Source organism: Felis catus, chromosome A3 (genome assembly GCF_018350175.1).
Source record: "Felis catus isolate Fca126 chromosome A3, F.catus_Fca126_mat1.0, whole genome shotgun sequence".
Lineage (NCBI taxonomy): Eukaryota > Metazoa > Chordata > Mammalia > Carnivora > Felidae > Felis > Felis catus.
The window spans coordinates 86,467,911-86,491,195 of NC_058370.1; the positions used below are offsets into that span (position 1 = coordinate 86,467,911).

The 23,285-nt window shown below is 42.2% G+C and overlaps 1 protein-coding gene and 1 long non-coding RNA gene across 18 annotated transcripts in view; one reads left to right on the forward strand and one right to left on the reverse strand.

Moving 5' to 3' along the window:
• Nucleotides 1-132: 132 nt before the first annotated feature.
• Nucleotides 133-4,550, forward strand: LOC109498209. The gene is made up of 2 exons (XR_002154894.3): nucleotides 133-339; nucleotides 3,911-4,550. It is a non-coding gene; the product is annotated as an uncharacterized LOC109498209 (long non-coding RNA).
• Nucleotides 4,551-20,741: 16,191 nt separating this feature from the next.
• AAK1 (AP2 associated kinase 1) overlaps nucleotides 20,742-23,285 on the reverse strand; it is a 166,157-nt gene continuing 163,613 nt past the window's right edge. For all 17 annotated transcript variants that reach the window (XM_019827338.3, XM_011281115.4, XM_019827332.3 and 14 more), the window contains one exon: nucleotides 20,742-22,110. In XM_019827338.3, coding sequence (XP_019682897.3) covers nucleotides 20,981-22,110 — 1,130 coding nt within the window. In that variant the 3' untranslated portion in view covers nucleotides 20,742-20,980. The remainder of the gene's footprint in view (nucleotides 22,111-23,285) is intronic.

Consider the following 23,285-nt stretch of genomic DNA (forward strand, 5'->3'; position numbering starts at 1 on the left):
GACCCACTCATCTTGGACCAGTCCCCACAGGACTCACCTCCTGCAGCGCTGCCCTTTGCTTTATAAACATGAGTATTTGACTAGCTTCCAGAGCCAAGTGCAAAAGCCTATTAACTACTCTTCCAGAACTTTTCTTGAGTATTTTGCTTTCTCCAGGACAACGGTTCTCAAGATGTAGACGGGGGGCGGGGGGGGGGGCAACAACAGATGGGAACACATTGGAAATGCAAATTAGCAGGCCGCGCCATAAACCCACTGAATCACAGTCTCTGGAGGTGGGGTCCAGTCTCTGTTTTAATACGACCTTCCGCTAAAATTTGAGAGCCACTGCTCTAGAAGGTAAGCACAGTACTGGTTTCTGGACCAGGAACAACACACCTACTGTTGGACAGATTGAAGCCACAGGCACAATAACCTTTGTGGTTTCTATGGCCCAGAGAAGTGTCCAAGAGGGTGGGTGGGGCTGCAGGCCTGCGTTAGGTGTGGGTTTGGACACCGAGCAGGCTGTGCTTCCTTAGTGCAGTTTACATTCTGGAGGCCACAGGTTGGCTTCCAACTGCTGGTTCTTCGCGGAACATTCATTCTAGACCTCAGTGCAGTCCAAGGCTTGCCCCCTTTCTCTCTTTTAGATCCTGACTGAAGTGTGACTTTTCCCACTCAGGAACAGGCCCTGGGTAGGGGCCAGTCTTTCTTCCCTATCTTCAGTTTCCTTCCCAAAAAGAAAACTCCTGCCTTGCTCCAAATCTGCCTCCAGCCACCACTCTCTCTTTTCTTCCCTTCAGAGCCAAATGGCATAAAAGAGTTGCCTACACTTTTAATCTCTGGTTTTTCACCTCTCACTCAAACCACTGAAACCAGTTTCTGTGTCCCAATATTCCCCCACTCCCACCCTGGCGCTCTACTCAAGACTGCTCACAACATCCATGTTGCTATACCTGAAGAATCCTTCTCAGTTATTACCTTTCTTGACCCCTGGAACATCGAATGCTGAAGATTTCTCCCGCCTTTTAATAATCTCTTTCCTTGGCAACACAACTGCCAATTTTTCCTACAACTTTAATGGTTACTCCTCTGTCTCCCCCTGCAAGGTTTCATCTGCCAGCCTCTTAAATGTTGGTGCTTTTTGGGACCTCCTTCCAGGCACTTTTCTTTCCCCATTTTTTGTGATTGAAAAACTTCAGGAAGTTTATACCAGTTAGCATTTCTTTTTTTTTTTTTAATGTTTTTTTAAATTAATTTATTTTTTAATTTACACCAAGTTAGTTAGCATATAGTGCAACAATGATTTCAGGAGTAGATTCCTTGATGCCCCTTATCCATGTAGCCCATCCCCGCTCCCACAACCCCTCCGGTAACCCTCTGTTTGTTCTCCATATTTAAGAGTGTCTTATGTTTTGTCCCCCTCCCTGTTTTTACATTCTTTTGCTTCCCTTCCCTTATGTTTATCTGTTTTGTATCTTAAATTCCTCATATGAGTGAAGTCATATGATATTTGTCTTTCTCTGACTAATTTCACTTAGCATAATACCCTCTAGTCAGTTAGCATTTCAATCAGCCATCAGAATATGTTTCTTGCCCTTACAAAAACTGGATAAAAAAAAAAAAACCTTTGCCGAGTATTGGTTATTTACATTAATGATGTGGTGAAAAATAAAAGTTTAGAAACTGCATACAGTATGATCCCATTTATGTAAAATTATTTGTGTACATATTTGCATAGAGGTGCCAGCTTCCTCTCTTTTTCCCTTTCCCTGGCTGTTTTCAGTTCCTTAATATGTCAAATTATTTCCCACCTCAGTGCCTTTGCACAAATTGCTCCCTCTGTGGGGAATGCCTCCCTCCTCCCACCTCTCTCTTTCTTTTCCCCTCCTTTTTTTTTTTTTTTTTTGAATACCTTGTATTAATTCCCCCCGGTCTGAATATAAGGTAGGGATATTTTCCTTAAATATCCTACCTTAGGTGGCCTTTCCTGACGCTTCTTTTCGTCCCCATTGAAATAGTCTCCTCTGTTATTCTCTCTCAACACACAGTCTCCTTTTCCTTCATAGCACATTATCACAACTTAAAATCATGAATTTGGGTATTGATTTTTGTAATGATACTTTTCCCTGCTACCCCCTCAACTTTAAAAATGGCATGTCTGTCTCTTTACTCTTGTACCCCAGCTCCTAGTAGAATACCTGGCACATAGTAGGTGGTCAAAAAAAGAACTAGTTGAGTGAATGAATGTCGTCACCTGAACCCTTTGCAAATCCAGTACACACATTCAATCCGTGTGATGACTGTGCAGACAGCAGAAAGAGAGGGCCTGGCCTCATTCCCCCCTTACCTGGTACTGTGCCAAAGCAGGGTGTAGCATCTATGGAGAGGATTGTAACCACTGGCACATGAAACTGGGGACAGCAGCCAGGTGGACAACTCAGGAACAGATGTGAAACAGCCTTCATTTTTTTCCCCAAATATCCTAGAGGGAGGGTGACTCTTTTAGGAAAAAGTAAAACTACTACTTGAGATATCTGTATCTATTTATGCTACCCTTTTTCTCTCCCATCGTCTCTACACCACACATGCACACACACACACACACACACACACACACACACATTCACCATGATAATCAATAAACAACTGATATTTTCCCTAATACCATTTCAATAAGATGTCAATTCTGTTTTAATTATTCCCTGGGAAGATTCCCAGACCATGTGACATGGGCCAAAAAGTCATTTATTTACTCATTCGCCATTTATTCAATAACTATTTTTTAAGGACGAAACTTTCCATTTCGATGACATGAATGGAGCTAAGGAGTATAATGCTAAGTGAGATAAGACAGTCAGAGAAAGACAAATACCATATGATTTCATTCATATGTGGAATTTAAGAAACAAAAAGAGAAGAAAAAGAGACAAATGAGACAGACTGTTAATTATAGAGAACAAACTGATGGTTACCACAGATGGGGGGAAGGATGGCTTAAATAAGTGATGGGGATTAAGGAGTACACTTGTCATGATGAGCACAGGGTTATGTATGGAGTGTTGAATCATTATATTGTATACCTGAAGCTAATATAACACTTTGTTAACTGGAATTAAAATTAAAACTTTTGAAAATGATTAAAAATAACTTTTTTAAATGTTTATTTTTTGAGAGAGACAGAGCATGAGTGGGGGAGGGGCAGAGACAGAGAGAGAGAGAGAGAGAGAGAGAGAGAGAGAGAGAGAGAATCTGAAACAGGCTCTAGGTTCTATCAGCACAGAGACTGACACGGGGCCCAAACTCAAGGACCTGATTATGACCTGAGCTGAAGCTGGACGCTTAACCACTGAACCACCCAGGTGACCCCAAAATAACTATTTTTTAAATAATTTATTTATTTTTAAAATTCAAGTACATTTAACATATATTAGTTTCAGTGTACAATGTAGTGATTCAACAGTTTTATACATCAGTCAGTGTTCATTATGATAGACATACTCTTCATCTCCTTCACCTATTTCACCCATCCCCTCACCCACCTGTCCTCTGGCAACCAACAGTTTGTTCTCCATATTTAAGAGCCTATTTTTTGTTTTTCTCTTTTTCCCTTGTTCATTTGTTTTCTTTCAATAACTATTGATTGCTTTCTCAATTACGGTCCCAGGCTCTATGCTTTGTACTAGGGATTGAGGCAGATGATGCTAGATGCCTTCCAATAATCACTTTCCCCTTCTTCTTTACTAGCCAACACTGACTTTACTCAGGTGGCAATGTGTCCAATCTAATAATGATAATGATGATAACAATAATAATAATAATTCTAACCTCTCTTGCAACTAGGGCTTGTCATGTGGCCCAGTTCCATCCAATGAGACAAGTGTGGAAGACTGTCACAAATGTCTGAAGAGGTTTTGCTTTCCTGCTGTAGGTGCTGGCCCTTCCTCCTGCTTGCACGGGGTGGGAATACTGGAGTCAAGGCAGCCACGCTTCAGCCATGACATCCCTGAGGAAGTGAACCAACAACTACCGGCAACCACCATCTTCCAGACTTCTTGTCGCATGAGAAAAAATCGGCCACAGTTTTGTCGATGCCACTGGAGTCAGGTTTCCTGTTACTTACAAATGATCAAAATCCTTGGTTCGAGGCTACAAAGATGAGCAAAACAATTCCTGGTCTCAGGGAACTCCTAGAGGGGAGACGCTGTAAATCAATGAAGGCAGCCCTGGGGAACAAGGGCTACCCAAGGGCTATGTCGAGGGCCCACTGGTGGCAGGAAAGAGAAGTGAATGACGATTTCTGGGTGAGATGACGGCAGGAAGAAGGCTTCACATAAGAGGAACTCATTGTGTTGGGTGTTTAAAGAGAAATAAGACTAAGGTGCTCCTGCCATGGACGGCAGTGCCAGTGCAGACCTGGACCACCAGCGCTGAGTCCCGGTTCTGCTGCTCACACTGGTCGTACTAGACTGTGAACCACACACAGGCGCTCCAAGTTTATCTTCTTGATTCTGTTCCCAGTGCCTGGCATTTAAGAGAGGCTCAAAATATACTTGCTGAATTGAAACCTCTCTGAAGTCCCATAGTCACCTTCTACCATATTTTATTTCATTAGTCTGCTAATTATTTAAAGTCATTTACTCCCTCTAGAAAGTATACCACACAAGGGTGCCTACCTTGGTAACTGAGATATCTCATCTGCCTAGAACAATGCCTGGCACACAGTACGTACTCAACAAATACCTGTTGAGTGAATGAGCCCTAACTTTACTGATCTGCAAAATGTGGATAACAATATCTATCAAAAATGGTCAAGTGGATTAGAGAAAAATGCATGTCGAGTGTCTTGCACCGAGCTTGTCATATGGGTAGGTCTAACAACGCTGTTGTCTTCTCCTGTAAAACTTTGAGACCCACTCCTGACACGTCTATAAGCAACAACACCTGAGGTCAGCAGCCTAGTCTGTTCTTCCTAGAACAGGTTTGAGCATTTCTGGGGGCCAATGTGGCAAGTTCCAGCAGATAAATGTTTACCTGAGGCATTGGAAAGCCTGCCAGGAAAGAATTTGTCCTGGGAAAGAATTCCTCTCTGGGAAAAAGTCAGTATTCAAAAGTTTGATTCATGGGGCACCTGGGTGGTTCAGTTCGTTAAGCATTCGACTCTTAATTTCGGCTCAGGTCATGGTCTCATGCTTCGTGGGATCAGGCCCTGCATTCTTTCTCTCCCTCTCTCTCTCTCTCTCTCTCTCTCTCTCTCTCTCTGCCCATCCCCACTAGTGCTCTCTCTCTCTCTCTGTGTGTCTCTTTCTCTCTTAAATAAGTAAACAAACATTTTTTTAAAAGTGTGATTCAAGATCAGTGAACCTTGCTGTGCAGACGGTCTTTGGTCTAACACCCATGGACGCTGCCTGAGGCCCAGGAAGGGGGCTTGAAACCAAGGTGACACACAAAATAAGAGAGCTGCTTTGTTAAAACATCCAAGACTGTGTCCAAGACTGTGTGAGCCTTGAGCCCTGGGTCATGCGGCTTTATTAGCAGGCTGCAGCAGCCCGTCTGGACAGGAGTAGTGGGAGGATTGTACATGGTGGGTGCCTTGGCCTTCTGGGGCTGATTTGGCAGCCAGTTGCAGAGCAGTTGAAGTAAATATGTAAATGATAGCAGAACAGAGTCTGTTCCAAGCACATGTGATCCCAGGAATAGCTGGAAAGAGATGCAGGTCATTAGAGTTTCTACAGAGATGGTAGGGACAGAGAAATATTGTAATGTGGCCCTATTTTTACCCAGAGATTGATTAAAGTTTCAAGAAATGTTGAAGAGGTAACAACAGAGATGATGCCATCTCCCCCTCCTCTTCCTCACACCCCTCCTCCTCCTTCTTCTTTTTGGAGATAATACCTTCTAATTATCACTCTAATTACATATAGCTCTCTCTACTCTCTGGTTTGTTGCTTAAGAGAAAAAAATCTGTTCCTTTTTCTTAAAAATTCTAGAATACACATGTTATTTTTTTATCTTGAGAGAGTGGGGAAGGAGCAAAGAGAGAAAGAGAGAATCACAAGCAGGCTTCTCTCACAAACCGTGAGACTGTGACCTGAACCACTGGTATAAACATTTTAAAAGCAAAAGTCGTACTACTTTCGAATTTCCCCGTATCACTATACAAGCCTTGGAATTCCTCTGCTATTTTATGCTCAAAGGCTTATACCAACAGCCACCAAAACCTGGGCTTCCTTTGTCATACTGCACCTGTCTGCTTTCATCTCCAAAGCCAGGAAAGTGTCCTTAGATTTGAGATCTGTGAGGAAGAGAAGACATGTGGGTCATTTGGGTTTGTTGCTGTGTATATGTAGCCATAGGAGCTTGGCTTCTGGCCATGCAGGGTGTGCCCTGTATAATAACCCTAGGGGCCACAGTAACACAGGCCTCAATGTGAATCACACCCCCTGAAGTTGTGCACCATAATACCCTGTGTCACAGGATATGGTCTGGGACTTTTCCTGTTGTTTTAGAGTTTTGGCTAAAGCCTCAAAGTCAAGGACATTGGATAATAAGGGCTCCAACATTTTAAAGTGATTAGAGACAACCCTGTGGGCTTCCTAAAAGATGCAGAAAAATGGTGACCACCCCCCCCAACTCATCCTGGCAGGCCAACTGAAAATCATTTTATTTATTTATTTATTTATTTATTTATTTATTTAAAGCATATTTTTTGTAATGTTTTATTTATTTTTGAGAGAGAGTGGAGCGGGGAGGGGGAGAGAGAAAGGAGACACAGAATCTGAAGCAGGCTTTAGGCTCTGAGTGGTCAGCACAGAGCCCAATGTGGAGCTCAAACTCACAAACCATGAGATCATGATCTGAGCCGAAGTCGGATGCTTAACTGACCGAGCCACCCAGATGCCCCTGAAAATCATATTTTAAGGCCCCAGGGTGCCCACAAGGAGTGTGGTGTCTCATCTACTGGCCACAGGCTTCCTGAACTATAGGAACTCTGGGTCTGCCTCTCCAGTTACTTGGGTAAAACATGGTGAGGGAGTCTTTGGAGTATCCCCAGGAGTTTGGGGGGTGAAGCCTAAAGATAGGAGGCTATCTGGAGCCTCCCACAATGGCACAGCAAAGAGGGAAGGAATAGGGGACCAGCTTGCACTCCTGACATTTGGAGGGACAAGGATGCAGGACTTTCCATGGAACAAGGAGATGCTGCAGAAGTGAGCCAGGTTGAACTCCTGCTCACGAGGGTCCCCAGGAGGGCAAGGGGCTCCAGCTTGCTGCGTGGGTTATACCACCAGTGGCAGAAGGTGAGGGGAGTGGATTGCAAGAGTGAGTGAAAACAGGGCTCAGCAAACTCATCTGTAAAGGGCCAGAGAGGATATATTTTAGTCTTCCTAACCATATAGTGTCTACCACAACCACCCAACCCTGCCATTATAGAGCAAAAGCAGGCATGAGCAATACATAAATATATGGGTATAACTGTGTCCCAATACAACTTTATTTATGGACACTGCCATTTTCGTTTCATCTAATTTCATGTCATGAAATATTACTGATTTTTTTCCAGACATCAAAAAATGGAAAAACCATGCTTCTCTGCTGCCCAGATTTGCCCCGTAGGCCATTGTCTGCCAACGCCCTGAGCTAGAGGGTGTGTCACCCTGGACGGGAACAGGGCAGAGAGCCACGGGCAGCCCCAGCCAAGGAAAAGGATGCTGCACCTTGATCCCAAAGCCCCTCCTTCTGCCCCAGCCATAGGAGGCAGGTGTAGAAAGGGGAGGCTGGCTTCTGAGCCCAACCTAGGGAAAGGAGGGAAGCTCTCTGGTAGACGGAAAATGGAAGGTGTAAAGACTTAGCTAGATTTCTTACCACTGGAGAGGACTGTGGGAAATACGATCATGTTTAAAGCTGAAGGAGACCAGAAAGTGACAGGACCTGCAGGCATTTCATCAAGGAGGTGGGAAGATCACAAGGACCATAGCTAAGCCCTTTCCTGAACTCTTACCTTATCTTACTGAACTGAGTCTATTCAAAACAATGGTTGCAGATATTTTAACAATTCCCTTTACTAGCCATTCCGAACTTAACCCCTTGTGTCATCGTTCTTAGCAGATTTAAATAAATTTAAAAATTTTTATTTTTGAGAGAGAGAAACAGAGAGTAAGCAGGGGAGGGGCAGAGACAGAGGGAGACAGAATCCGAAGCAGGCTCCAGGCTCTGAGCTGTCAGCAGAGCCTGACCTGGGGCTTCAACCCATGAACTATGAGGATCATGACCTGAGCTGAAGTCAGACACTTAACCAACTGAGCCACCCAGGTTCCCCACCCAATTTATTATTTTTTAAGTAAACTTTTTATTCTTTTTTTTTTTTTTTTTTTACTGTCCTAAATTGTTTATTAGGTAAGAATTTTACAAACATTACTTACATTAACGGTAATGGCGGACCTGGAGAGTACTGTGTCTTCTCCATGCCACACGGTGAGAACCACCAAGAACGTGGTGGAACTTGGGGCCCTTTTCAAGGCCACATTTTTTTTTTTAACATTTATTCATTTTTAAGAAACAGAGAGAGATAGAATGTGAGCAGGGGAGGGGCAGAGAGAGAGGGAGACACAGAATCCGAAGGAGGCTCCAGGCTCCGAGCTGTCAGCACAGAGCCCGACGCAGGGCTCGGACCCACGAACTACAAGATCACGACCTGAGCTGAAGTCAGACGCTCAACCAACTGAGCCACTCAGGCGCCCCTCCAAGGGCACATTCTTATGGCCAGGACATGGCAGCCCTCACAGCTCCCTGTGCTTGTGGACTGGTTTGGTGATTCACTGGGCGTCAGGATTTTTTCTGATAGCTTTACGGAATGGATCGATGAGAATGACCTCAAAGAATCTGTACGTGGACTCTTCACCAACCTGGGACAAATTCAAGACTCTCAGAGCCCCACAGTGGCATCTAGCTCACTCCTCTGTGACAGACTGACGGCTTCAGGCAAACTTCAGCTGGTCAACACCGTGATGGACAGGCTTGCCATGGCTAAGGAACCAACATTAACAAAACTCCTCCATGGTTTGTTTGGATTTCACTACTTTTTCTTTAATTATTTTTCTGTTCCAGGATCCTATCCAGATATATTACATTTTCTCGTCATAGCTCCTAACATCTTCTGGCCTGCGACAGTTTGTCAGACTTCCCTGGTTTTGGTGACTTGGTGACTTTTACCAGCTTAGAAGAGTGCTGGTCAAATATTTTGTAGAATGTCTCTCAGTGGGAATTTGTATGATATTATTCTCTTGGTTAGACTGGGGTTATGGGTTTTGGAGAGGAAGACCACAGAGGTCAAATACCCTTCTCATCACATCATGTCACGGTTGTCACAACAGTGTCACAACATACCGCTGTTGATGTTAACTTTGATCCTCTGGCTGAGGTGGTGTTTGTCAGGTTTTTCCACTGCAAAGTTACTCTTTCCATCTTCCCTTTCCATACACTACTTTTTGGAAGTATAGACAACATTCAAAGTGTGTGGAATTAAGCTGTACTTCGGAGGCAGGAGAGTCTACACAAATTAGTTGAAATTCTTCTATGTGCGATATGTCTTTTCTTCCCCCCATTTATTTTTTCAATGACTTTTATATCAGTATGGGCTGATATCAGGTTGGTGCCTGTGTCTCTGTGACTTTTTTTTTTTTTTAAGCGCTTCTTTACTTTCTGGCAATACAAGGTGCTCCGAGTTCACCTTGTATATTTCCCCAGCCCTAGAAGCAGCCATTCTCTGTGGAGTCTTGGTTCCTTTCATTTAGAAACCAACATCTGGGTGTGGTGCTGAGTGTGCTTGTCCATTTACTTTTCACTCTCTTATTCCTTCATCTTCATCTGTTCCTTCTCTACAGGTGGTTTCTCCTTAGCTGATAAGGAACAACCATATTCAAGCACTTCCCCCATTAATCCTTCTTCATCCATGTCCCCCACTGGCAAGCTCCCTAGCTCTCTTTTCATTTCCATTCAAGCTCATAGCATGGTCACATCTTATATGAATTTGAAAGGGCTACATAAAAAGAGTAATAAAGTGTCACCTCATATGCAAAATATGAAATAAATGCAAATATTAAAAATTGTCAGATAAAGCACAGCTTCGGAGCTGGTAGGCTCAAGGGAATTGTGCCATTACCACATGGTGGTGCCACCAAAGCTGGTGAGTCAAACAGAAATCAGTAATACTGAATGAGCACTTAAAATGGACCGCTCTTCTAAGTACAACTCGTAACAATCTGTGATGTGGGCATTAAATGTTATCCCTGGTTTACGGATGAAGAAACAGCCTCAGAAGTTCAGTGATTTGTTCAAGTTTACACAGCTAGGAAGTGATGGACGAGGAATGTAACCCTAAGCAGTTTAAACTTGTGTTCACCTCCACTCCTCAACACAAGGTATCCGTTGCCCTTTGTCAGTAAGAACGGTGCTGTTGTTAACTTCTCTTAGAACTTTGGGAGTAGCTTTAGTGACTAGATTAGTTTCCTACTGCTGCTATAACAAATTATCACAACTGGAATGGCTTAAAACAGCAAATTTATTCTTTTATAGTCTGGAGGTCAGATACAGTCTGATACAGGTACAGGTACATCCTGAAGCCCATTTTCACTGGACTAAAGTCAAGTTGTTAGCAAGGCTGGTTCCATCTAGAGGCTCTGAGGGGAGAATCTGTTTCCTTATGTTTTTCACCTCTGTGGCTACCTGAATTCTTTGGCTTCCTACATCTTCAAAGTATCACTCCAGACTTTGTTTCTGTCACCACGTTGCCGTCTTCTCTTTTCCTGCATCTTTTTTTTTTTAATGCCTCTTACCCATTGAGCCCATCCCCCCTCCCACAACCCCTCAAGCAACCTTCTGTTTTTTCTCCATATTTAAAAGCCTCTTATGTTTTGTCCCCCTCCCTATATTTATGTTATTTTTGCTTCCCTTTCCTTATGTTCATCTGTTTTGTATCTTAAATTCCTCATATGAGTGAAGTCATATGATATTTGTCTTTCTCAGACTAATTTCACTTAGTATAGTACCCTCTAGTTCCATCCACGTAGTTGCAAATGGCAATCTTTTGATTGCCGAGTAATACTCCATTGTATATATATATACATTTTCTTTATCCATTCATCTGTCGATGGACATTTGGGCTCTTTCCATACCTTGGCTATTGTCAATAGCGCTGCTATAAACATTGGGGTGCATGTGCCCCTTCGAAACAGCACACCTGTATCCCTCGGATAATTACCTAGTAGTGCAATTGCTAGGTCATAGGGTAGTTCTATTTTTAATTTTTTGAGGAACCTCCATACTGTTTTCCAGAGTGGCTGCATCAGTCTGCATTCCCATTTCCTGCATCTCTCTTGAAGCTGTGATTACGTTGGGCCCACCTGACTAATTTAGAACAGCCTTCCCATTTTAAGACCCTTAATTTAATCATCACATGTGCTAAATCCCTTTGGCTATATAAGGTATCCTTCACCGGTTCTGGGGGTTATGACATGGATGTAGGAGGCATTATTCAGCCTACCATAGTGAATACAGTGTTTTGTTTTTAATGTTTATTTACTTTGTGAGTGCACGTGCATGCTTACACAGGGAAGGGACAGAGAGAAGAGAAAGAATCCCAAGCAGGCTCTGTGCCATCAGCACAGAGCCCAACACATGGCTCAATCCTGTGAACCATGAGAGCATGACCTGAGCCAAAATTAAGAGTTGGACGCTCAACCAACTGAGCTACCCAGGTGCCCCCATTTAAAAAAAAAAAATTCACTGATATTATAGTGTAATTTTCCTTTTCTATCCTACAAACATTTATTCTGTGATGTTATTAGTATGAGAACTGGAGGGAAAAAACATCCAAATCAATGATATTGGAATGCAAGTTAGATATAATAAGATATGGAGAAGGCTATTAATTTAAGAAGGATAAATCTTTTAAGAAAAAAAAAACATATAATGTAAAAAAAAAAAAATTGGGGACCAGGTTGCTCTCCTGGGGAAAAGAACAGTGCAGCTGTGGTGCCCTTAAATTGTGGGTTATTATTTATACAAGGTCCTTGTATAAAATAGAACCACCTTGTTCTTTAAAATATATCCTTCCTTCTTTACACCCCACTCAGTCCTCAATGCACTGCAGTCTGCCCTATTTTACTGAAATTGCTCTTGCTTGAGTTCACCTCTGGCCTCCAAATGACAAATCCAATTAACATTTTTCTATCTCTTTTGATCTCTCTGTGGCATTTAAAAACTACTGACCACTTCTCAGTCTGGAAAAGGTTTCCTCTCTTAGCTTTGGTATCCCCCTTCTGTTCGTCTACGTTTGTGACTCAGTTTCCTTCATGGCTTTGTTTCTCCACCCGTCCTTGAAGTGTTGTCATTCCCAAAGGGTGTTGTAAATGTTCCTCTCATTCTGCATTCTCCTCATCCAGGACTCACTGATAGACTCACTGAGGACTTTCCTCTACCAGCAGTCAAGACTTCTCTCCTGATTCATACTACTAATGGCCATCTGGACAACTTTACTTCAACAGCCCATGTGCAGGCACAAGAAAGACATATTGAACTACTGTGGCTGTTTCACCTTGTGTTTTTGAACACATATTTTAACTGGGCTAGCATTGATGAATTTTCATCAAGAAATTCTTCTAAGAAATCCTACTAACTCTATTAGGCTAATTTAATTTTTGATCAATTTCCTAGGCAATGTATTTCCAGGGATCCAGTCTTTTCTTTCTTTTTATTTTTAATGTTTATTTATTTTTGAGAAAGAGAGAGCATGAGCATGAGCAGGGGAGGGGCACAGAGAGAGGAAGACAATGAATCTGAAGCAGGCTCCAGGCTCTAAGCACAGAGCCCGACACAGGGCTTGAAACCACAAACCACAAGATTATGACCTGAGCCAAAGTTAGATGCTTAACCGACTGAGCCACCCAGAAGCCCCGGGATCCAGTCTTTTCTGTATACATTTTATAATGGAGACTTATTAGTCAATTTTTGGTTCATTTCAGATTTTACCAATGTACCTTCTGCTACTAAGTTCTCTTGTGGCTACTAAACCTACTAAATTCAAATTTCCTGAGTCAAAATTTTGATTCAAATTTTGTCAAAATTTCATTCTTCCATCATTTTTCACTGATGCGTGGTTTTAACTGGTTTGAATTTTACTTGAACTGAATATTTCTACTAGTAATAGTCATTAGAAACTGAACAAAGTCTGACAGTTTATATTTAATTTTTGGATACTCCATTAGAAAACTGTGATCAATTCCCTTCCAATAAGCTAGGGTTCTCTAAAGAGTAAAAACAGAGTCTGTCCTTGGGTTAAAGGTCCTGCTCAGAAACAGGATGAGGCTGGGGAGATCAGGTAGAAATACTAATTTCACCATATGTGACTTCACCATATTCTCTCAGTGCTAGAGAACTGAGCTGCCTTGGAAGAGTATACTTGGATTCTTTTGGGCCCTCCAGACTTGCATAAAAGGTTGAGGAATTATTTGTCTTCTTCCATGTAAGCTGAGATGCTGAGGCCCTCTAGACCTTACTACCCTAATATAAGGATAGATAAACTCAAGGAAAAATTCTTATGATGGAAGGAAAAAGATCTCTGTCTCCAAATCCAGAGAGACGGGTCTAAATTATCTGCTCGCGGCTTTTCTCTGGGCCTCACTCTGGTTTTTCCCACTTGGTTTTCGATTAGGGGGTAATACTTCCCTGGCTGGTCTCTTATTAACCAGTCTCAAAGCTAGCAAAAGTAAGCCACAAAAGGGTGAATGCAAACGATAGCGTCCTGTGGGAGCCAGAGTGTCTAACTCTGGCTCTCCCTACAAGGAAGGCAGAGCTAAGTCACTGCAGGTGAGTCGGTCCACATGTGCAGAAGGCTCTGATTCCTGCATCTATCTTAGTGGAAATAATGCATCTATGTGAAATGGCTTCCCCCAGAGCAGTCCAAGTCACAGACAAGGAAGAATGTACTCTTGGTTAATGATAACTTGAAATAGAAAAAGCAAAGGAACTTCACACTGTAGAACTAGGCAGGGCATATATTTAAAGACAGGTGAATCAGATGTTAAATGAATCTTCAGAAAAAGTAGGCACCTTTGGTTTTACTTATATATATTATACCATAACTCTCTGGATCCCTGGATCTTCTTTGAATCATTATCAGTTTGAACTCAGAACTGAACTCAGCCCTTTGCCAATTCTCCCTGAATGATGGATGTCGAACTCGTTAAAGCTCAAATGTTACTATTATTTTCTCAAATTTGGAGAGGAAACAGGCAGGTAGTTTCTCTCCCACAGTATAGATTTAGAAATTCTTAGGAATAACTCATTTCCCCCCAAGACTTCTCTTTGTGTGTGTGTACTTTTTAATGTTATTTTAATTCCAGTATAATTAATGTACAGTGTTCTGTTAGTTGCAGGTGTACAGTATAGCAATTTTACAATTCTCTACATTACTTAGTGTTCATCATGTTAAGTGTACTCTTAATCCTCTTCACCTATTTCACTCAGCCCCCCACCAACCTCCCTCTGGTAATCACCAGTTACTTTTCCGTAGTTAAGACTCTGGCTTTTTTGTTTGTTGTTTCCGAGACTTCTTTCTTTGTTATGTTAACGCTGGTCTCTCTTAAGGGATTTTTGTGTGTTTTTAAAGACTGAATATTGATGCCGGTCATATTCAAATAACATATTTTAGGAGCTCACAATAAAGTTTACAATAGCAGGGAGCTCTGTGGTTTTTCTAGCTCAATCCATATGGCCCCACTGTCTTGTATTATTTCATTTACGTCTCCATGGAACATGCAGAATGGAAAGAAGTTGTCAGGAAATAACAATGTTGGCATTGGAAACCTAGCAAACAACCAACCAAAAGTTGTCCTTTGAAACTTAAAACCATAAAACGAGGCTTGCTACTATAAAAGGTGCTTATGGAGCCCTTCAATCCTAGGAAGATCTGGCTTAAGAAATAATACAAAATATAAATCATTTATTTTTATTAGGTCCATTTTAATAAAGTGTATAAGAGTTTACAACTCAAAAAATTATTCATAAAAACTATCAGATACATAAGATAGATCACACGAAGAGTGCAATAACATAAATCCAATAGTCTGCAAATAAGAGGTATTGCAAAAACTGTTAAGATTGACTTTATAAATGTCTTTTTCCCTTCCTTTCCCATGTTCACAGCCCTTGAGATTGCATGCACATATTGTCTTCTGAGGTCTGAGAACTTCAGTATTCCTTATAGCTGGGTTGACTTCCTCATTCAGTCAACTCAGAATGTTTTGTCAGCAGAGAGGTTCGCCTCTTCTCCATGGAATGAGCATGGTCCTTGGCCTTTATTTGGTTTCTGTCCCCTAACAAATGGCATCAAACACTTTCTCTTTCAAAAGAACATCTTGCAGGCCTTGTGCTGTCTGGTCACTGTTGCCAGTCCAACACCACACATGAGCCAAGGGTTCAGGTCAAACCCTACTGAGTTTCATTTTTGTGGATGAGACGAGCATGCTTACTGTGGAAACAGGCTGAGGCAATGGCTGATTTTCCCACCTTTATCTACAACAACTCCAGTTCTAACTCAAGAGTTGTTGGCCAATGGGACTAAATTTACTCAAGCCAGCTACCTACTGTTACCACTTGGTATTCTTTGGATGCCTTCATAAGGAGGTCTTCACACCATGGCAAAAAGCATGAGCACACACACACACACACACACACACACACACACACACAGAGACATCGACACAGACACACACACCCTTCTCCATTCACAATCCTCAAATAGGAGTCTTTGGTAGACTCAGAGAATACAACTGGATTTGCCATTTCAGAATGAAAAGGCTACATTGTTTTCTCTCACTCCCAAAGTCTCACTTTAACTGACATGGTTAAAAAGCATTTCTGCAATTCCTTGCCAAAAGGAATCAGACAGATCCCTTTAACACATATATGCAGTTCTATTACAACGCAATGCAGATAATATTGACTTGATTTCAAGAACAGAACGCTGTTACTATAAACTCAAAACAGTGCCACCCATACTGAGACTGCTGGGAAATAGCTCAGACTACTACATTTCTTACAGAATTATAAATTACGGGAATCCTGGACTAAGCCACCCGTGTGCTGGTTAGCATTTAGCCATTTTTTACAAGCTATTCCAGAGTCCCTTCACACCTAAACTTGCCCCTGCATTCTGGAGCGCATTGGGCTTGTGTTAGATCATAGTGGAGAGATGCCTTTGGGTTGTCTCCAGAGTAAGGCTGGACTTCTGCCAGCCTTCCTTCATCTGTTCTTCTAGTCCATAAGAAATGGGGAAGGTGAGCCATTTCATTCTTATTTGTAATTATTCCAGTGTGGTGAGATTATCATAGGTTAGGCTGAAATTTAAGAAACTGTTTACAGTAACAAAGGCACATAAAAATTAACATGATCATTCGGTCCCACCTCTCTTTCATCCACTTATTGGTATGGTCATAATAGGGTAATGTTAAGTGAGGAAATGAAGGGGTGGGAACAGGTACAAGGAAGGTGAGCCAAGAAGATTTGCAGGAATAAAGAAGCAGGAAAGAGCTGTGTCTGGCTGTGTCTTAGTGATAGGATCTTGGATACCACACGTGGGAGGCCTGTTTCCTAATAAAGGTCAAGGTACAAAGGAGGCAGTAGAACAGGAAGTCGGAGAGGAAGGTGGCACCTGGGGAATCAAGACACCGCCAGTGTGGATTTTCACATCTAAGCTGAGGCAGCTAGTTGTTTGCAGCAACCTAGAAAATTTATTTTTGTAGGAAAAGAACACAAAAACAATTCCCAACCAGATACTACTTTTATTTTCAAGCATCTTGAAACCCTTAAGTGAACTTCACAAGTTTGCAAATATTCTGATGGTTTAAAAAAAACAAAACAAAAAACCCAAAACCACAAGTAGTAGTTCACAAAGGGACTGAACAATGAAGAATTTAAATGACATGATTCCATTTAAACTCTTCATGTTTACTCCATCAGGCAGGATGGGAGGACCGGAACCCAGGAGTGACTGCAGGCATTTACAAAGCACTTCCACCTCCTCAAAAACTGCGGTCTTCCCAGCGGCTCTCTTATGTTTCTTTTATCAAAATAATCCGGGTTCTAAATTGCTCAGCTAAAACTGCACCTGTGTGACCAGCAGCCATTCCACAGTTGACTGGCATGTGTTTTCCAATTTCAGTTCCAAAGACACAGCAGAGAATGACATCTTCCTTTATGAAAGGCACCCAATGACTCCATTCTCATGCTGGAGAATGAGTTGGCTCTCACCCTTCTCCTGTTTCCTGTAAAATTTCCTATTTGATAAAATGCATACAAACTATATGATCTATGTTCTGATGACGTTTCCTTACGGTATCAAATACAGCATGGTTCAATTTCTATTGTCAGATCACTCTGGCGATTATATTTATTTTAAATAAAACTGAGATCTGCGACTTTATGAGTCAGTGAAATATCCACCAAATAGCTGAAAACACTGATGTACATATACTCTAAAACTTACTAAATCAACAACGGGCAAATAAGATGCCGATATTTTTCTTGAAAGTTTAGAAAGAAACGCTGGTCACCAGATTAAACTCAGACCTAATGTGGCCACGTGAACATGTACACACCAGTCCACACATAGGAAGTTTTCAACTCATTAATAATGAGTGAGCCCAAAATGAAATTGAGTTTAAGATCCAGGTTCCCTTAGGCTCTGCCCAGCATCTGCTTCCACATCAAATTTTGTTCATTCCACTTCCCAATCTAACAAGGACTGGGAGCCTAAAGGGTCATATGTAGCTCAAGAAACAGCTATGTTAAATATTTTCCACCACACATAGTAAAACTTCATTAATTTAATAGTGACTGTTAGTCAATTAACATAGATTCTTTAAAAGTTCATCAGTGCATGTTGTGGTTCAATGTTTTACATCTAAATATATTCTGGCTCATCGCGCTCCACTGAAATGAAAGATCACAAGTTCCCGCATTCCCTAACAAATGTGTAAAAGCAAATAACACATAAAAGTAGAAAGTACAGTATTTTGTTGACTATATAGCTTCTTTTTCTCTTTAATGTTAACCTGTTGCAGTATAGTTTTTGGAAACATGCATTTGGTACTAACTCAAAGCACCCTGAGCACTCCTAATTCCCTTAATGCTAAATTTTCTAGAATTCCAGATTCAGAATGGCTTCTGGCAAGAATATTTTATCTTTATTTTTTAAATGTTTGTTTATTTATTTTGAGAGAGAGAGAGAGAGAGAGAGAGAGAGAGAGAGAATGAATGAGCAGGGGAGGGGCATAGAGGGGAGAGAGAATTCCAAGCAGGCTCTGCACTGTTAGCATGGAGCCCGATGCAGGGCTCAATCCCACGAACCTTGAGGTCATGACCTGAGCAGAAATCAAGAGTCGGACACTTAACCAACTGAGCCACCCAGGTGCCCCAGCAAGAATGTTTAACCTTTAAATGATGCATTTACCCTACATGATCCAAAGATCAGTGCAGAATTTACTAGTTAGTAGCTAATAATTAATGTAATTTAGTCAAACAATTTTCATGCATCACTCAATAAAAACACAAAAGTAATTTGCATGTTTTTACATTCATTTCCTATTCAAAGAATGTATTTAGAGTCTCCACCCACAATAGGTCTCCAGTGAGAATAAAAAACATTGCAAGCCCATGCTTGACAAATGATTCAACTACGTGATAAAATCACCATGATTTTATCGATTTTACCTCGAGAGCTAACATGGCTACTTGATTAGGAAGAAGTGATCAAATAACCAAAGGAAAGACATTTTGCAGGGCTATTACGGAGGTAATCCTGAATATCTGGAAGAGTGAGTGAGAGCGACCTTCTCCTTTAAGAGTTTCTGACATGGGGTGAGTACCTCCCTGAATATTCCTATCCTCTTAGCTCCTGCTTTTGAGGCCTTTAATTGCTAATGGCCAAGGGAAGAGTCTGGGGTGCAAAGTTCCATATGCATTAGCTCAAACTACTTATTCAACTGAAAAATGATTTTGCATCAATTGTTACACAGAAAAATCAGAAATAATCACTGGGAGAAAAGCAAACTTTTAGAGGGAACATTTCGCATTCCCCAAAGTGAAAAAGACTGGTGTGGCTGAAAACTCGGTGGAAAACCACTGCTGATAGCCCTGATCCAGTGCCAATGATCAAAGTTTATCTTTTAACATGGACATTTGAAATAGGTGGAGACTACACTAGAAAAAGTCTGGAAAAGTTGCCATTCATATCCTACCACCAAGACCCCTGAGCTTTAAATTTAAACAGTGTGATACCTAATCAACTGCAGTATGAGTCTAGCATTCCGGCTTGAATCTTGGATGAATTTCCAACTCTTTTACGTCATTAATTTGGTTTGGTAAGTAACCCTCCCAACTTCTCCAGCTAACAGAGACATCACTAACATCTATTATTACAAGTAACAGGAAGCTTTGGGGTTGAAACATGGCCCAGCAGCTCTTTCCATTAAATTGAACTTCCTCAGCAGAAATCTTCCCATAGAGACACGAATTTCACCTTAAGGCACTATAATAAAGGGTATGAAAACAGCCGGGAATGAGTCAGATCTTTCCAGAAATAGAAGACATTTCAAAACCACAACTCAGTCACCTACCTGGCCTACTTCAACATCTACAGAGGACAGAGAATTGAAAGGTTTTCATGGCTAGCTGATTCAGCTCTTTTCTCTTCTTCCAAACTGACTTACATGTCTCGGATTTCTATTTCCTCAAGAGGCAGTGGAGAAAGCAAGCAAGGAATTGGAAAAAACAAATAAGGAAGCAAATCTAGTTTGTAGCCTAGTCTCATGATGAATTCCATAGTGACAGCATGGAGTGCTCACAGGTTTTTAAGTAGTTAATAAAATATTACTAACACCATATACCCAATGGTTAGAGCTGTAGCAAGGTGCTTTTTTCTATCGTTCTGGGGGGCGGGGAGAATTATAAAGATAATTTTTCAAGACCATGTACAGGGAATTTGTTAATAGCAAATAGCACATTTTGGAGAAAGAAAAATCTATTCTAAAGCCTCAGTTGCAGCAGGATTTTCCTACACATTCCAATGAATTCAATTTTGCCACAAGAAAAGAACTAAATAAAAACAGGGCTCAGATCAATTAGGTCAGGAGACAAATGCCAGTAAATGAGTGATTGTGGAGGTAGGTATAGTATGACAGGATTTACCTAAAGGAAAAATGCTCCCTGTGCACACACACATGGCACACACATACCTGTGCACTCCTGGTGATTTAAAAAGCGTGGGCATGGGAAGGCTCAACACTGTTAGACATGAGCACAGATATCTCATCTGTTTGCATTTCTATGTAGGAAAGGATCTGACACACGTTACACACCCACACTCATGTGTGAGAGGCCAGCCTGGCTCGCACAGACTCAGAAACAGATCCAGAGAATCCTTGTAGAGTTGCTGGTTTTACAGGAATGATTAGTATCTGCAGGATCACACTTCCTTTTGATTTGCAGGATTTTTATCTTGCATTTCCTTCCAGAAATATGCCCTTTGCAAGAGCGTTAAGTCAAGTCCTGAAGGGACTAATCTTGTGTCCTCCAATGGACATGACTCAGAACGGAAACTGCAGGAATAAACCTTGCAGTAACATGGCCCCTTTTGGTTTGGGGTGAAGTATTTCTGGATTCAAGCAGTTTTGGGGCAAACAAAGAAAGCAGAGTTCTGGGTGGAGGTGGAGATGGAAATGCCTGGAAGTCCAGAAATCAATATAAACAAAAGAAATGAGCATAACTTAAAGGGGTTTCAGTTAAGTATCACTGCAACGGAGTTTGTTGAGCACACAAGTTCTGCTGATACGTGGAACTGAAAGATAATAATTGGTGTACTTCTTGAGATAGGCTCAGCTGGGAGTGACGTGGTAGGTACTGAGGGTGGGGTAAAGACAGACGCCTAAGGCTCAGGTTATCGCTCCTAAGGTTTCTGCTTGCCTGATTTTGAAGGAAAGGGTGCTAAAGCAAAAGGATCTGCAGGTGGCAGCTCCATAGTCCTGGAGGAAAGGGATGTGATGGAAACAGAGCCAGCTATCGACTGTTTGTTGGTCTGTGAAACAATTTTGTAGGCAGCAATGGGCTGGGCTTCTGGATTTGGCTCATCTTCTGGGCTATAGTGACGGGAATATTTGGATAAAGACTGGGGGCGGAATGGTTTGCCAGCCATGGGGCCTGAGACAGCTTCTTTCTGGGGCTGAGGTCCTTTGTTTCTGTCGTTAGGATGACCCCCAGGTTCCAGGGAGGATCCCCTGGGAGAGATGCTGTCTAGATGGTCTGCTGCTTGTACAGAATGGGAGGGGTGGTTAGACTGTTGGACAAAAGCAGCCATGGAATACTGAGCTCGGACGGGGGCATACGCTGCCCTCTCTAGGCCTGGGAGCAAAGGAACATCGTCAGTCTGGTTGAGGAGACTGGCCTGCACGGGCAACTCCTGGGAGGCGCTCTGGGCAACTGCTAATTCCTCCATGCTCTTCTTCTTGGTAAAAGGAGCTCTCAAGAACACGTCCGCCTCCTCTGGCTGGGAAGGAGCCACACTGCCCTTGGAGACAAATGGAGCTTTGGAGAAAATATCCATGTCATCACTTGGAACCCTTGAGCTCCTGAAGGGAGCTGTGGCAAAAACATCTGGCTCCCCGAGACCATCAGTGGTCGGTTGTGTGAGGGCTTGGAACTGGTTCTTTCTTCCACCTTGGCCTGCTTTTGCTTGTTCAGTAGAGACTTCTGGCTGAGTGAATGGAATGGCTCCTCCCAGTTTCCCTTGTGGAGGCTTGCAGCTCTCATCCTCTTCTTCAGACTCCATGAGGAGAGGTCGGGACCCACTGCAGTCTAGCATGTCCCCCTCGAGATCAGTCCCTTCCTCTTCGCTGCTGTGGAATGAACTGTTGCTTGAAGGGCCATCTCGGGCCAAGTAGTCAGATTCTAAATTGTTCTGAGTTTTCATGCCAGGTACTCTGGAGGGATCTGGATACAAGGGAAGGCCTTTAACACCCGCTGAGTCTTTAAAGTGCTCTACAGTTATTACAGGACAGGGATTGGGCTCTCTCTGGAGACCTAGAAAAGCACAAAATGCAGAATTAATGCACAGATCAGTCCAACTCTCCTTGGAACATTTAACGGTCAACCCGCGGCAGAAACATTGTGGGACCAAATAATAAAGGTTGAAAATGGAAAAGGAAAAACAGAAAAATAAAAGTCAGGCAAGGAAACTGCACACAAACTGGAACACAAGCAATCACTGTATCACATTTTGGAACATGATCGGCACAATGTACAGGAAAGGAGATGAAGATGTTAGGCACACAGACATTCAGCATAACTATGAGCTGCTCCTACTCGCGGGGCCAGACACGGACACCTGCTCTACCTGGCACTGGCTCACGATGGAATGAAAACAAACCCAGTCACTCATGTCCACATACACCATGGCAGTTCTGCATTATGTAGAAGTACTGTCTGGGGACAAATGCAATTCAGTATCTGACATGTGGTCATCTGCTCCATGCTGCCTGTATCTGAGGACAGATTCCTCCCAAACCACCCCCCTCCCCACCCCCACCACCACCCTGGAAAAGCAGCAGAACACAGCTGCTTGATAAATACAAGATTTACATCATAAGCACTACTCAAAGAGCACAAGAGTGCCCCAAATACCAATACTGAAGGCACTTTCTAAGGGGAGGAGACATAGTCAAAATCATATTAAATAAATCACCTTCAGCTGGAATTGCCCTGGAATTTTGTTTTCAGTCTTCTAAGTTACCAAAGATCTCCTCTGCTTAAATGAATCTATGATAAAGTCCTTTAGGCAGAAGGAGTAAAATACAAGGATAATTACAGAAATATTTGCAAACTCTAATCTACCAGTCTACTTCTATCTAGATAGAGGTGCCTCAGGGTGCTCTGGCTTTTAAAATCAAATAGACAATTATCAGAATGCAAGACAGCTTACCTTCCAAGAAATATTAGCAGGTTAGAAGTATGTCATTGGGCACATGTTAGCAAGAGGGCAGGAAAAAGGCATATGTAACTAAGCAAGAAGAATCCAGAGAAAGGGTGGTTGGGGGTAAAGATATCATTTCATCATGGGTTTCCCAACCCACCAGGCATTTGGTACAATGGTTTGGATTCTGTAGACGACTTGGAACCTCTGTACAGAGGTAATTCCATCATCCCCTCCCCACATTACCCTCTCCCCTTCCAGGCAAATCATTAGCTAGTAGAAACTT